This window comes from Brassica rapa, chromosome A05 (genome assembly GCF_000309985.2).
Source record: "Brassica rapa cultivar Chiifu-401-42 chromosome A05, CAAS_Brap_v3.01, whole genome shotgun sequence".
NCBI classification, from domain to species: domain Eukaryota; kingdom Viridiplantae; phylum Streptophyta; class Magnoliopsida; order Brassicales; family Brassicaceae; genus Brassica; species Brassica rapa.
In genome coordinates, this window is record NC_024799.2 from 1041487 (window position 1) to 1053905 (window position 12419).

Sequence of the window (12419 nt, forward strand, 5' to 3'; positions counted from 1 at the left end):
AAAGTCACACACACTCCAGGAATCTTCCAAAAATTTCATTGACTTTTTTATTTATTTAATTTTCCCAGCCATCGTTTCATATTCATTTTAACTTGGTTTTATCTTCTCCTTGTTTAGACGCCAAGCTGCCACATTTTCCGCCGGAGTTTCAGTGGTTTTTCTTTCTCCTCTTTACTATCGATCTCATCTCTTAAAAAAAAAAAAAATCTAAATCACCATTGTCTCAAATTAATTACACCACCAAACATTTTCGTTGAAATTCTCTTCTCAATTTCATTTTTTTCTATTTTTTTATATTGGAAGGTGAAACACAAATGCCAATTAAATCAAAAAAAAATCCTAAAACCCTAAATCTGTTTACAATCTATTGTTCATATAAAGTTTTGATTTTTTATTTTTTTTCTGGATGTCTATTGTTTTGCAGGATGAGTTAAAAACCCAACACGGGTTTTGTTCAAAGGAAGGATCTTGACACATGTACTAAAAGCACAGGTACCTTTTCGTTACTTACAACTCAAAAAGAAAAAGAAAAGAAAAAAAAACTATTTTCTGCATCTACGAGGTTGATAAAGGTTTGTCCTTTGAGATTCCTGAAACTAGTTTAAGCTTGTAGCAATCATTGTGGTGCCATGGAAGCTGTGCAAAAGCAGTCAAAGTTTTAATTTTTATGTGAGTTTTGGCTTTGAGGAAGCTAAGAAAGTAGGGATGCCTAACAATCGCATTTACATATCATTGTTTCTTGCCCTGTTTTGAGTTTATTGACGTGCTTAGAATGTTAATTAGTCACTGGTTTGGCTTGAATTGTTATGAAGCATTCATTGGTGGAATTGAGATCTCCAATTCAAGATTTTATCTTCCCTCTTTTTTTTTTTCTTCTCTGGTCTGTGTTTCTGTGGTGATTCAGTTTCAGTCTCTGCCTTTGTCTTCTTCATACCTTTGGTTCTAATGCTTTGTATATGTCTTGATATTTCATTTTCAGACAAGTAATCTCCTTAAGGTGACTCTTCCTGGGTTTTAGTTAATCTGAAGTGTTGTGTGTTTCAAATGGCTGATCTTCAAGAGAGGATGTCACTCTCCTCATCTTCATCCTCCTCATCATCATCGTCTCTGTCACTATCAACAATGGCAATAGATGGAGAGCTCTGGATGGTTGCCGAGGAAAGGGCTCAGGAGATACTAAACGCCATCCAACCTGTCTTTGTCTCAGACAAAAGCAGGAACGAGATCATCGATTATGTCCAGACCCTTATTAAAGATCGTCTTGGAATTGAGGTTAGACTTGCTTGGCTTTCTCTTTTGTTCATTAGAAAAAAAAACTAAACAAATATTTATACTGATTAGTTGATGATACTTTGTTTGATGATGATATCTTGTTTGTGATGTTGCACACAAAGTTGTACTGCTGTGTGACTAGATTTGGAGCTAGGACTATTATCTTGTCCCTAAACTCTATGTACCATTGCAGGTCTTCTTGTTTGGCTCCGTGCCACTGAAAACATATCTACCAGATGGAGATATTGATCTGACAGTCCTAACTCCTCAAGATAAAGAGGAGGACTTGGCTAATGCATTGTGCAGTATGCTTAGAGCTGAAGACGGAGGAGAATCTGATTTCCATGTGACTGATGTTCAATACATCCCAGCACAGGTTTTTTGTTTGATCCCCTTTGTGTCTTTTTGATTTATTTGTATTTCATAAAACTCATTACATGCTTATGGTGGTGGTGGTAGGTTAAGGTCATAAAATGCAGTATCAGGAACATTGCTGTAGACATCTCCTTCAATCAAATGGCTGGACTCTGCGCATTATGTTTCTTAGAGCAGGTAGACATTTATAAATAGTTCTTCCATCATTCCTCTTTGATTTGGTTTCTCTGTTAGGTTGACCAGATCTTTGGGAAGGACCATCTATTCAAGCGTAGCATCATCTTGATCAAAGCTTGGTGCTACTATGAGAGCCGCATCCTCGGCGCCAACACTGGATTGATTTCGACTTATGCATTGGCAGTACTAGTCTTGCATATCATCAACATCTCTTATTCATCACTCTCTGGTCCTTTAGCGGTGAGTGTGTGTATAATAATAACTCTTAAGCTTATATTCCCATTGGTTCTAAGATTTTAAACATATGGTATCAACAGGTGCTGTTTAAGTTCTTGGATTACTATGCATCGTTTGATTGGGACAGCTACTGTGTAACTGTCAACGGTCCAGTCCCCATATCTTCTCTGCCTGATATGCCTTGTAATGATGCTGAGGTTGTCCTGAACGAGAAGTTCTTCAGAGAGTGCATTGAGTTGTATTCGGTTCCAACTAAAGCTGTTGAAGCAAACGGTCATTACTTCCCTGTGAAGCATTTCAACATAGTGGATCCTTTGAAGCACAGTAACAACCTTGGCCGTAGTGTGACAAAAGGTAACCTCCCAATTGATGCAGCAAGAGTCCACAACATTAAGCTAATGATTTGTAATTTTATTAGGCAATTTGCAACGTATAAGACATGCTTTTACTCTGGGAGCTAGGAAGCTCAAAGATGTGCTCTCAGTGCCTGGAGAAGCCATGGGATGGAAACTGGAGAAGTTCTTTTGTAGCTCGTTGGAGAGGAACGGCAAGGGACAGAGACAAGACGTGGAGGAGCCTGTCGTGGCGTTTGGCACTGGGAGAGCAGAAGCGTCTGAGCTCAGAGGAGACTTTGAAGGATACTTCAAGAGTCTTGTTTATGGGAAAGGGTTTCACGGAGAGACTCAGCATAAGTGGATCCCTCAGGGGCAGGGGCAAGACCACACAAGTTCTTGGGACATTGTTCGTTGGTTTGTGGCCGGACAAAAGAATGATTTCCATCGGAGGAATATGAATGGTTCATCAAACTCGTTGCAGAACATGAGGAGATCAAGAGGGACAGGCACTTACATTCCTGAAATGGTACAGTTCATTCACCATTTTTTTTCTCCTTGAGTCTTTTGTATGATCCATCAGGTTTTGTTTTTGCAGAGTCAGCAATCTTATACAGAGAGGTTCAGTGGCAAACCGAGCACGGTGAACTCATTGCCTTCAGCATCTCAGTCTCAACTTGTCAAACAGAATATTTGAATTGGTTTCTTAGGTTTTATCTCTTATGTTTACCAACAGAAAACAATGACTAAGAGTTTTTTTTTTGTTTTGTTATGGTGCTAAATGTGAAGTTCCAGAGGTTAAACGCATATGCTTCTTTTTATCAGGATCATTTAGAGATCTCTTGACAGTAGAAAATTTAATGTTTTACTTTAGTAATTACAATGAATCTAGCTCTTTGTTGAGTTAACAACAACAACAACAAACAAACCAAAATTTGATACAATAATCTAAACTGTAAGATTATTATTACATCACAATGACGTTAACTCAGTAGATAGGTCTTTGTGTTTGATCTGATAGAGAAGTTGTTATCACATGCTAGTCGAGAGTTGAGGGGTCCACCGTATGACTCTTTCTTATCCATTTTTCTTTAAATTGATATGTCTTATGTGTGATGACGATATACTTTCAAAGCATGACATCATTTCTATGGCAATCAGTATCTGCAACTTATTGTATATCATTTCCTCTGTGATAGAGCAATTCTTTGTGCAAGATGAGCCGATGATTTGTATAGTTACATGAATAGTTTGAAAGATAGGATGTTAATCAGGTGAAGTAATAAGTTTGATTATATAAGAGATCTTAGCAAGTTATGAGTAATTAGTGTAGTGGTATAATGTAGTTTGTGACACATAAGTAGGTAATCTTGTTAAATAAAATATAAGTTAATATTTCTTTCGCATTAAGCCCATCACTTACTTGAACGGATCCCAATGGTACATACGTGTCTATTTTCTACAATTAGCAACAAACTACAATTTTTTTTTGTAACATGTAGTGCATTTCTAAGTTTCTAAGCGAGACATGATTATTATAAGTTAAGCAAACGCAATTATATACTTCTTCTGTGCTGGAATATTATGTCGTTAGATATTATAGGTACCTTTGATTACACATACTAACCTAAATCCTAATTTATAGCCCCATGCTTTATTCGAGCTACCACTTCAGCCTGCATTGACCAATCATGGCAAGTGTCTCCGATGTTAGTATATGTCAGTCTGCATACTTCGCTTATAAACTCTTCAAGTCAATATTAACTAGTCTTCCATGACTAATTACAAAAAAAACCACACGTCTGTGGTTGGGTGATCAAGGCGTTCCGTAGATCTCTAAAAGGACCTAAGTTCGAATCTGTACCACACCAGATTTTCATGTGTCTGGCTACCAGAACTTTCACGTTCTCTCTTTTACCATTTTTTTTTTACCTAATTTTTTTTTTGACAAAAAAGTTATGCATCCTAGTTGAAAAGTTTATTAATTGTGTTTGATTTAAATAAATAAGTTATTAATACATGACTCACCGTCTACATATTGTCTTAATCAATTTTCCAACAAAGATACGACTTGTCACAGAACAAAGCATGCAATGATGGATCATGCGATAAAAAGAAGATAACATTAAGAAAAGAGAAAAAAAAGTAAATAGTAGACATGTTATAAATTTATCATGACCATTGTTTGCCAATTTCAACAAAGTTGGCCCTCCAGATTTAATAATTCAATATTTCTTTTCTTACATAGTTATTTATAGCACACAATCTCTTCTTGGACCCTAAAGTCATCAAGAAGAAAGAAAACCCGTATATACAAAATTTCTTATTTCACCCATTTGATTGTGTTCTTGAAGGTTTCTTCGCGAAATGGATGAAAGGAAAATTAAGCTTCACGTTTTGTTACTCTCGTTCATACTCATCTCCATAGCTCCTTCGATTCACGGATTCAAAATGAGAGGCATTACTAGATCTGAGCCGGAAGCATTTCACGGCGGAAAGTATTTCCCGACAATGAAGAGCAGGAAGTTGATGGCTACGAAACTGGAAGTTGATTATTCAGGTGATTATGATGATGGAGCCTCTTCAGCATCACCATCACCACCAGTGCCTGATTATGATGATGATATCTATAAAAGGCAAGGTGATGTCCCAAGCCCCGGTATTGGCCACTGATGATACGTTTTCATGTGTATTCTCTACACATATACTACATTTCAGCATTTTGCATTATATATTTATACATACATGTTTGTTTTCTTGTTCATGTATGTTTTTTGTCCTAAAAGGTCGCGTCTCCACATGATCATTTTTTGTTGCTTTTTCTTCATTTTTGAAATCTATACATTTTAATTATGTCTTTTTTTATATAAATAGTGATCTCTATATTGAATTGTCTCGTTTTCTCGTGTTGATGGGAGCTTCTTGTATGTATGTTTCATACTCACTATTTCATTAGATAAACCTGTATTTTTCTTTTAAAGAAAAACGTAATCGGTAGTTGGAAGTGATTTTAAACAATATATAAAAATAACATGTTTCTACTTGGTTCGTGAGATTAATTTAATTAATATAATAACGTTATATTAATCGTTCGAAGGAATCCAAATTTACATTAAAACAATTGATGAACCAAACGGGTTTACACAGGTGTATATTAAATTTCATGTTTTCAAAAATATTATTTGAGATTAATAAAAGGCGGCAAAAACACAAAAACATTCCGTCAGTTGTTGACAAAAAGAACACTGTGTCAGTTGTGCAGTCTTTGCTATTAAACCAATATTCACCATATGACAAGTTGTATTTACAAATTAAAAACAAAAACGACAACTATTCATGTTTTTGCTTCATTTTGTTTTTTGCTAAACAAGTTTTGGCTTCATGGCCTTTAACAAAGCATTACAAATATTAACTCTCACATGGGGGCAGCTATTGTGTGAAATATGATATATATATAGGACAATTTTCTCGAAACCACTTTTACGTTTTTGTTACAAAAATAACACTCAAGAAAGAAAATAACCAAAATAGTATTTTTTTTTATTTTGAAATTTTTAATATTTATTTTTTATTTTTTAAAATTTGAAATCCTATCCCTAAAACTCCACCCCTTAACTCTAAGCCATAAGTCCAGATTAGTTAACTATAGAGTAAAAATAAACTATCTTTAAAAAGACTTAGTAAAACTTAGTTTGGTCAGTTTTTTCGTTGGAAACTATTTTTCTGATAAAAACTAAAAAAAAAATTATTCTAAAGAATTTCTCTATAAAATATATGCAATGTACAATGTTCCCTTAAAATAAGATATAGTAACATTATGCCATAGTCAAACTATTAAATCTAACATTTTGAACTTCTAAATCTTAATACTTAGAAATTTGATCCACTGTAAGCGACTGTTGTATATGAGAATAAAGCGATCTATAAAATCCCGTGCACATGTTTTTCTTTTGGCTGACTTGCAGAAAATGTGCCACTCTGAAAAGCACATCATTCCTAAAATTACATATGAAGCTTAAAATTATATAAAAACACATTTGGTGTTTTGCTTTGAAATATTAGTGTTGGTGTGAATTGTGAATTGTCGTCACGCATCCAATATTCGCAATATAATACTGTACTATGCATGCATTGAATCAACGATTGTGAATTGTCGTCATGCATCGCATTAATATATATTTTATAATGGTTTTATATAATTAATTATTAAAAAATTAGAGATATCTATGTAATATGAAAGGAAGTTTTTCATATATTAATACAAATTTAGAATGTGGTTAAAAAATTTTAAGAAACAGTAAAGAGTGTACACTTCAATATATAGAACACTTATCAGAAAATTTAATTTTGTAGGGGTTAAACTTTCAGATTTTGAGAAAAAATTTAAAAATATGACAATCTTTTTTTATTGCATAGTTGCATCCAACACTGACATAGTACAAGGTCAAAGAGGTTTGAAATTGTTTTTGTGTTCGTTTTTTAGAGAATAGAGATTTCATAATAGTTTGTCCACTGATTTATAAAATCTATGCAGTTTTACTAAATTAACTGTTAAAAAATTAAATAAAATACTCATGTACCATGAAAGAAAGTTTAGAATAAATTAATACAAATGTATAATATGATTTAAAAATTTTAAACAACACTAAAGTGTGTAAACTTCATTATATAAAGCATTTACCGAAAACTCAATTTCGTAATGGTGTTAACCTTCAGATTTTGAGAAAAATTCAAAAAATATGACATATATTTTTTATTGCATAAGTGCATTCTAAACTGACATAAGATGATGGTCAAAGAGATTTGAAATCCTTGCTGTGACCTTTTCTATAGAGACTATATATTTTGTAGTGGTTAATCTATTGATTTAAGCAGTATAAAATGTTTTATTAAATTAATTGTTAAACAATTTGAGCGATGTCTATGTACCACGAAAGAGAGTTTAGCATACATTAATGTATAGTGAGGTTGAGATTTTTAAACATCACTAAAAAGTGTAAACTTCAGTATATAGAGCACTTATTGAAAAACTAAATTTCGTAGGGGTTAACCTTCAGATATTGATAAAAATTCAAAAATATGACAATCTTGTCTTATGGCATAGTTGCATCCTGAACTAACATAAGATGATGGTCAAAGAGGTTTGGAATCTTTTTTGTGTCCGTTTCTCTAGAGATTTCATAGTGGTTCGTCCACTGATTTACGTAATATATGAACTTTTATTAAATTAACTGTTAAAAATTAAAGACAATACTTATATACCAGGAAAGGGAGTTTAGAATACATCAATACAATTGTATAATGCGGTAAGACATTTTTAAACAACAAGTAAGAGTGTAAACTTCACTATATCGACCATTTACGGATAACTTAATTTTGTAGGGGTTAACTTTCAGATATTGAAAAAAATTCAAAAAATATGGCAATCTTTTTTTACTGCATAAGTGCATCCTGGACTGACAATTGATGTTGGTAAAAGAGTTTTTAAATATTTATTGTCCATTTCTCTAGAAAATATATATTTTATGGTTTGTCCACTGATTTAAGCATTATAAAAGCTTTTATTAAATTAATTATTAAATTTTTTAGAAAAATGTATATGTAACATGAAATAGAGTATCATATATTAATACAAATTTAAAATGTGGTCAGAAAATTTTAAGAAACATTAAAGAATGTACACTTCAATATATAGAGCACTTACTGGAAAACTTAATTTCTTAGGGGGTTAATCTTCAGATTTTGATAAAAATTCAAAAATATGACAATCTTGCTTTATGGCATAGTTTCATCTTGAACTAACATAAGATGATGGTCAAAGAGGTTTATAATCTTTTTTTGTGTCCGTTTCTCAAGAGATTTCATAATGGTTGGTCCACTGATTTATGCAATATATGAATTTTTATTAAATTAACTGTTAAAAATTAAAGGCAAAGGCAATACTCATGTACCAGGAAAGGGAGTTTATAATACATCAATACAATTGTATAATGCGGTAGGAAATTTTTAAACAACAATAAAGAGTGTAAACTTATATCGACCATTTACGATAACTCAATTTTGTAGGGGTCTTCAGACATTGAGAAAAATTCAAAAAATAAGACAATCTTTTTTTACTACATAAGTGCATCCTGAATCCTTTCGTGTCTCAAACATCATCAACTCAAAGTTGCAGCTTTTATCGGCTTGGCGTTTTGACAAAGTTCTTCCTGAAAGAAACTCCATTGCATTGAGAATAGCTGTAAGTGTGACATCGGAACATCGGTACCAATCTTATGTTGCAAGAAATGGACCTGCTTGGCTTCATCAGGCGATAGTAAGAGAGGCTTAATTACTGTTTCCATCCCGTTACTCTTACCCACTATATCCGAGATCTTTATCTTCGAGTGGTCTTGATATTATTATTTTCTTCTGCCTTGTGCGCTTGTTTTTTTTATCCCTATTGGGTTTGAACTTTTGTTTCCTTTATCGTTGCATGGTGCATGTCCACCATAGCCGTACGTTTGTACTTTGACTCTGTTGTTGGCCTTTTATGTTGAATGGATTTCTCAGTGTTAAAAAAAAAGTGCATCCTGAAATGACAATTGATGATGGTCAAAGATGTTTTAAATATTTATTGTTCATTTCTCTAGAGAATATATATTTTATAGTGGTTAGTCCACTAATTTAAGCATTATAAATAGTTTTGTTAAATTAATTATTAAAAAGTTTAGAGAGATGTCTATGTAACATGAAAAAGAGTTTATCATATATTAATACAAATTAGAATGTGTTTAGAAAATTTTAAGAAACACTAAAGAGTGAACACTTCAATATATATAGCAGTTACTGGAAAACTTAATTTCGTAGACGTTAACCTTCAGATTTTGAAAAAAAAATCAAAAATATGACAATCTTGTTTTATTTCATAGTTGCATCCAGCAATGACATAGTATGATGGTCAAAGAGGTTTGGAATTCTTTTTGTGTCTGTTTCTCTAGAGATTTCATAGTGGTTGGTCTAGTGATTTATGCAATATATGATTTTTTATTAAATTAACTGTTAAAAATTAAAGGCAAAGGCAATACTCATGTACCAGGAAAGAGAGTTTAGAATACATCAATATAATTGTATAATGCGGGAAGAAATTTTCAAACAACAATAAAGAGTGTAAACTTCACTATATCGACCATATACCGATAACTCAATTTTGTTAACCTTCAGATATTGAGAAATTTTTTAAAAATATGAAATTTTTTTTTACTGCGTAAATGCATCCTGAACTGACAATTGATGATGGTCAAAGAGGTTTTAAATATGTATTGTCCATTTCTCTAGAGAATATATATTTTATAGTGGTTAGTCCACTAATTTAAGTATTATAAAAAGTTTTATTAAATTAATTATTAAAATTTTTAGAGAGATGTCTATGTAACATGAAAGAAAGTATATCATATATTAATACAAATTTAGAATGTGGTTAGAAAATTTTAAGAAACACTAAAGAGTGTACACTTCAATATATATAGCAGTTACTGGAAAACTTAATTTTGTAGGGGTTAACCTTCAGATTTTGAAAAAAAAAATCAAAAATATGATAATTTTGTTTATTTCATAGTTGCATCCAGCACTGACATAGTATGATGGTCAAAGATGTTTGGAATTCTTTTTGTGTCCGTTTTTCTAGAGCATAAAGATTTTATAGTAGTTAGTCCACTGATTTATACAATCTATAAAGTTTTATTAAATTAACTGTTAAAAATTTATAGCAAAATACTCATGTACCATGAAAGAGAGTTTATAATAAATTAATACAAATGTATAAAGTGTTTAGAAATTTTTAAACAACACTAACGTATGTAAACTTTATTGTATAGAGCATTTACCGAAAACTCAATTTCGTAAGGGTTAACTTTCAGATTTTGAGAAAAAATCAAAAAATACGACATGTATTTTTTATTGCATAAGTGCATCCTGAATTGACATAAGATGATGGTCAAAGAAATTTGAAATCCTTGTTGTGACCTTTTATATAGAGAATATATATTTTGTAATGGTTAGTCTATTGATTTAAGCAGTATAAAATATTTTATTAAATTAATTGTTAAATAATTTGAGCGATGTCTATGTATTACGAAAGAGAGTTTAGCATACGTTAATGTATAATGAGGTTGAGATTATTAAACAACACTAAAGAGTGTAAACTTCAATATATAGAGCACTTATTGAAAAACTAAATTTGGTAGGGGTTAACCTTCAGATTTTGATAAAAATTCAAAAAATATGACAATCTTGATTTATGGCATAGTTGCATCATGAACTCACATAAGATGATGGTCAAAGATGTTTAAAATCTTTTTTGTGTTCGTTTCTTTAAAGATTTCATAATTGTTGGTCCACTGATTTATGCAATATTTGAATTTTTATTAAATCTATACTATTAAAGCATGATCATATTGTCTTTTTTGTCTTAGCCTGCCATTTTCTTTACTAACATTGCACGTTTCATTGAGGTCAATCAAGAAATATTAATAACACATCTATATTGGGTCATTTTTTTTGGATCCAGCCCACATCATATATTTCTTGGGCCATTTGGGCCGATTAAGAAATCAAATCCAATTTTCACATTTTTTTTTCCTTTGGGCTATTGAGTCCAAGTTCAAATAATTTTTTTCAACTATTTTTAATTATTATTTTTTTCTTTTCTTAATATAATTTAAGCATTCATAAAAAAAAATGAATTTTTTCATTGAAAAGTATAAATTTTTATTAAAAGTATAAAAACTTTTTATTAAAATATTAACCACATAATAAAATTAATTTATCAGAGTTATACCAACTTAATTCATTAAAAAAATAAAATTTAATTTTTTTAAAAATAAATAGTCATTTAAAATGAAATACGATAAATAAAGATAAAAAATTTAAGTCTTTTATAAAATAAAACACAAATATATGAAAATATGACATTTACTAAATATTTGTCAATTGAAAAAAAAAATAAAAAAATAAACTCGCGGTTTGAAAACGCGGGTCAAAATCTAGTTAACTGTTTAAAACTAAAGACAATACTCATGTATGTGAAAAGAGAGTTTAGAATACATCAATACAATTGTATAATAAATTTATGGAGTGTGTTGCTATTATTTCAGGTGGAGTATGATTTTCAATATTATAAAATGGAAATGGCCACTGACGCTCAAATGCTCATCTTCTCCGAGGGGAAATCGAACATAATGCCTGCTGATTTGGTTGTACCGTTTCAACCTTCCCAAGTGAACTCATTGCAAGTCATCACACCAGAAACAGCAGAAGCTTGGAGGTGTTACTTAGCTACTTGCAAATCGTTATCCAACTCCATTGGGGAGGAGTTGCAACAGGTACTGGAGAATGATTTGGTTGAATTAAGGCAAACGGATCGTAGTTTAGGCAGCCAAGACTTGAGCAGGTACTAAATAAAGCCTTCCTTTAATGTTTATTCTCATCAAATATATAAGGATTTTTTTTTGGCAATTTTGTTTGGTTGGTTATGCAGATTGTTGACAATGGCTCGCATGATGTCTGTGAGTTATGGGGAGACCACTCTTTCGCTAGAGGACTGGCAAATGGTGTTGGAACTAGAAAGACTAAGAAAGGAGAGGCTCAAGTAAAAAGCGCCTCTTCTGGATTGTTTGGTATGTTGTAATCTCTACTGAGTTATGATTAAGAAGAAGAAGCGTTTCCTATCTATTTACTGAGCACCAAAAACGTGACCAAAGTTCATTGGAACTCAGTTCCTACCTGATTTCTTTTGAATATTTTTGATAACTAAAAAAAACTCAAGAGACAGGTACAAAGCAGGTGAAAAACAAACTCAAACGACAAACTAAGATGACTCTTAGGACTTAACTAAGAATGCCACAACAGATAACATTACACACTGAGACATAAACTTAATCTGACTTAATAACCTGATTCTCTCCCACATCTCGAGCTTGAGAAACCGGTTGTTGTAAAATGTCATCCATTGGCATCATCTCTTCCTCGCTAAAGAGTTCATCGACG

The 12419-nt window shown here is 31.8% G+C and overlaps 3 protein-coding genes across 8 annotated transcripts; all 3 read left to right on the forward strand.

The window, feature by feature from the left end:
• On the forward strand, positions 1 to 3273 carry LOC103866508. Of its 6 annotated transcripts, none has more exons than XM_009144448.3 (9): positions 1 to 154; positions 425 to 492; positions 980 to 1272; positions 1466 to 1648; positions 1732 to 1824; positions 1882 to 2064; positions 2142 to 2415; positions 2480 to 2922; positions 2992 to 3273. In XM_009144448.3, the coding sequence occupies exons 3-9, from the start codon at positions 1045 to 1047 to the stop codon at positions 3088 to 3090; spliced, it is 1503 nt and encodes a 500-aa protein (XP_009142696.1). In that variant the 5' UTR covers positions 1 to 154; positions 425 to 492; positions 980 to 1044; the 3' UTR covers positions 3091 to 3273. The 6 variants fall into 6 exon arrangements, with proteins under 6 accessions (XP_009142696.1, XP_033148419.1, XP_009142697.1 ...); XM_033292528.1 differs by having other exon boundaries at positions 4 to 154; positions 1019 to 1272; XM_009144449.3 differs by having other exon boundaries at positions 126 to 303.
• A 1087-nt stretch (positions 3274 to 4360) lies between these two features.
• Positions 4361 to 6777, forward strand: LOC103866510 (precursor of CEP15). The gene has a single exon (XM_033292557.1). It carries the CDS (start codon positions 4761 to 4763, stop codon positions 5064 to 5066), a length of 306 nt encoding a protein of 101 aa, XP_033148448.1. The 5' UTR covers positions 4361 to 4760; the 3' UTR covers positions 5067 to 6777.
• A 4519-nt stretch (positions 6778 to 11296) lies between these two features.
• Positions 11297 to 12172, forward strand: LOC117134295 (mini-chromosome maintenance complex-binding protein). The gene is made up of 2 exons (XM_033292553.1): positions 11297 to 11823; positions 11911 to 12172. The coding sequence occupies exons 1-2, from the start codon at positions 11339 to 11341 to the stop codon at positions 12023 to 12025; spliced, it is 600 nt and encodes a 199-aa protein (XP_033148444.1). The 5' UTR covers positions 11297 to 11338; the 3' UTR covers positions 12026 to 12172.
• The last annotated feature ends 247 nt before the right edge of the window (positions 12173 to 12419 follow it).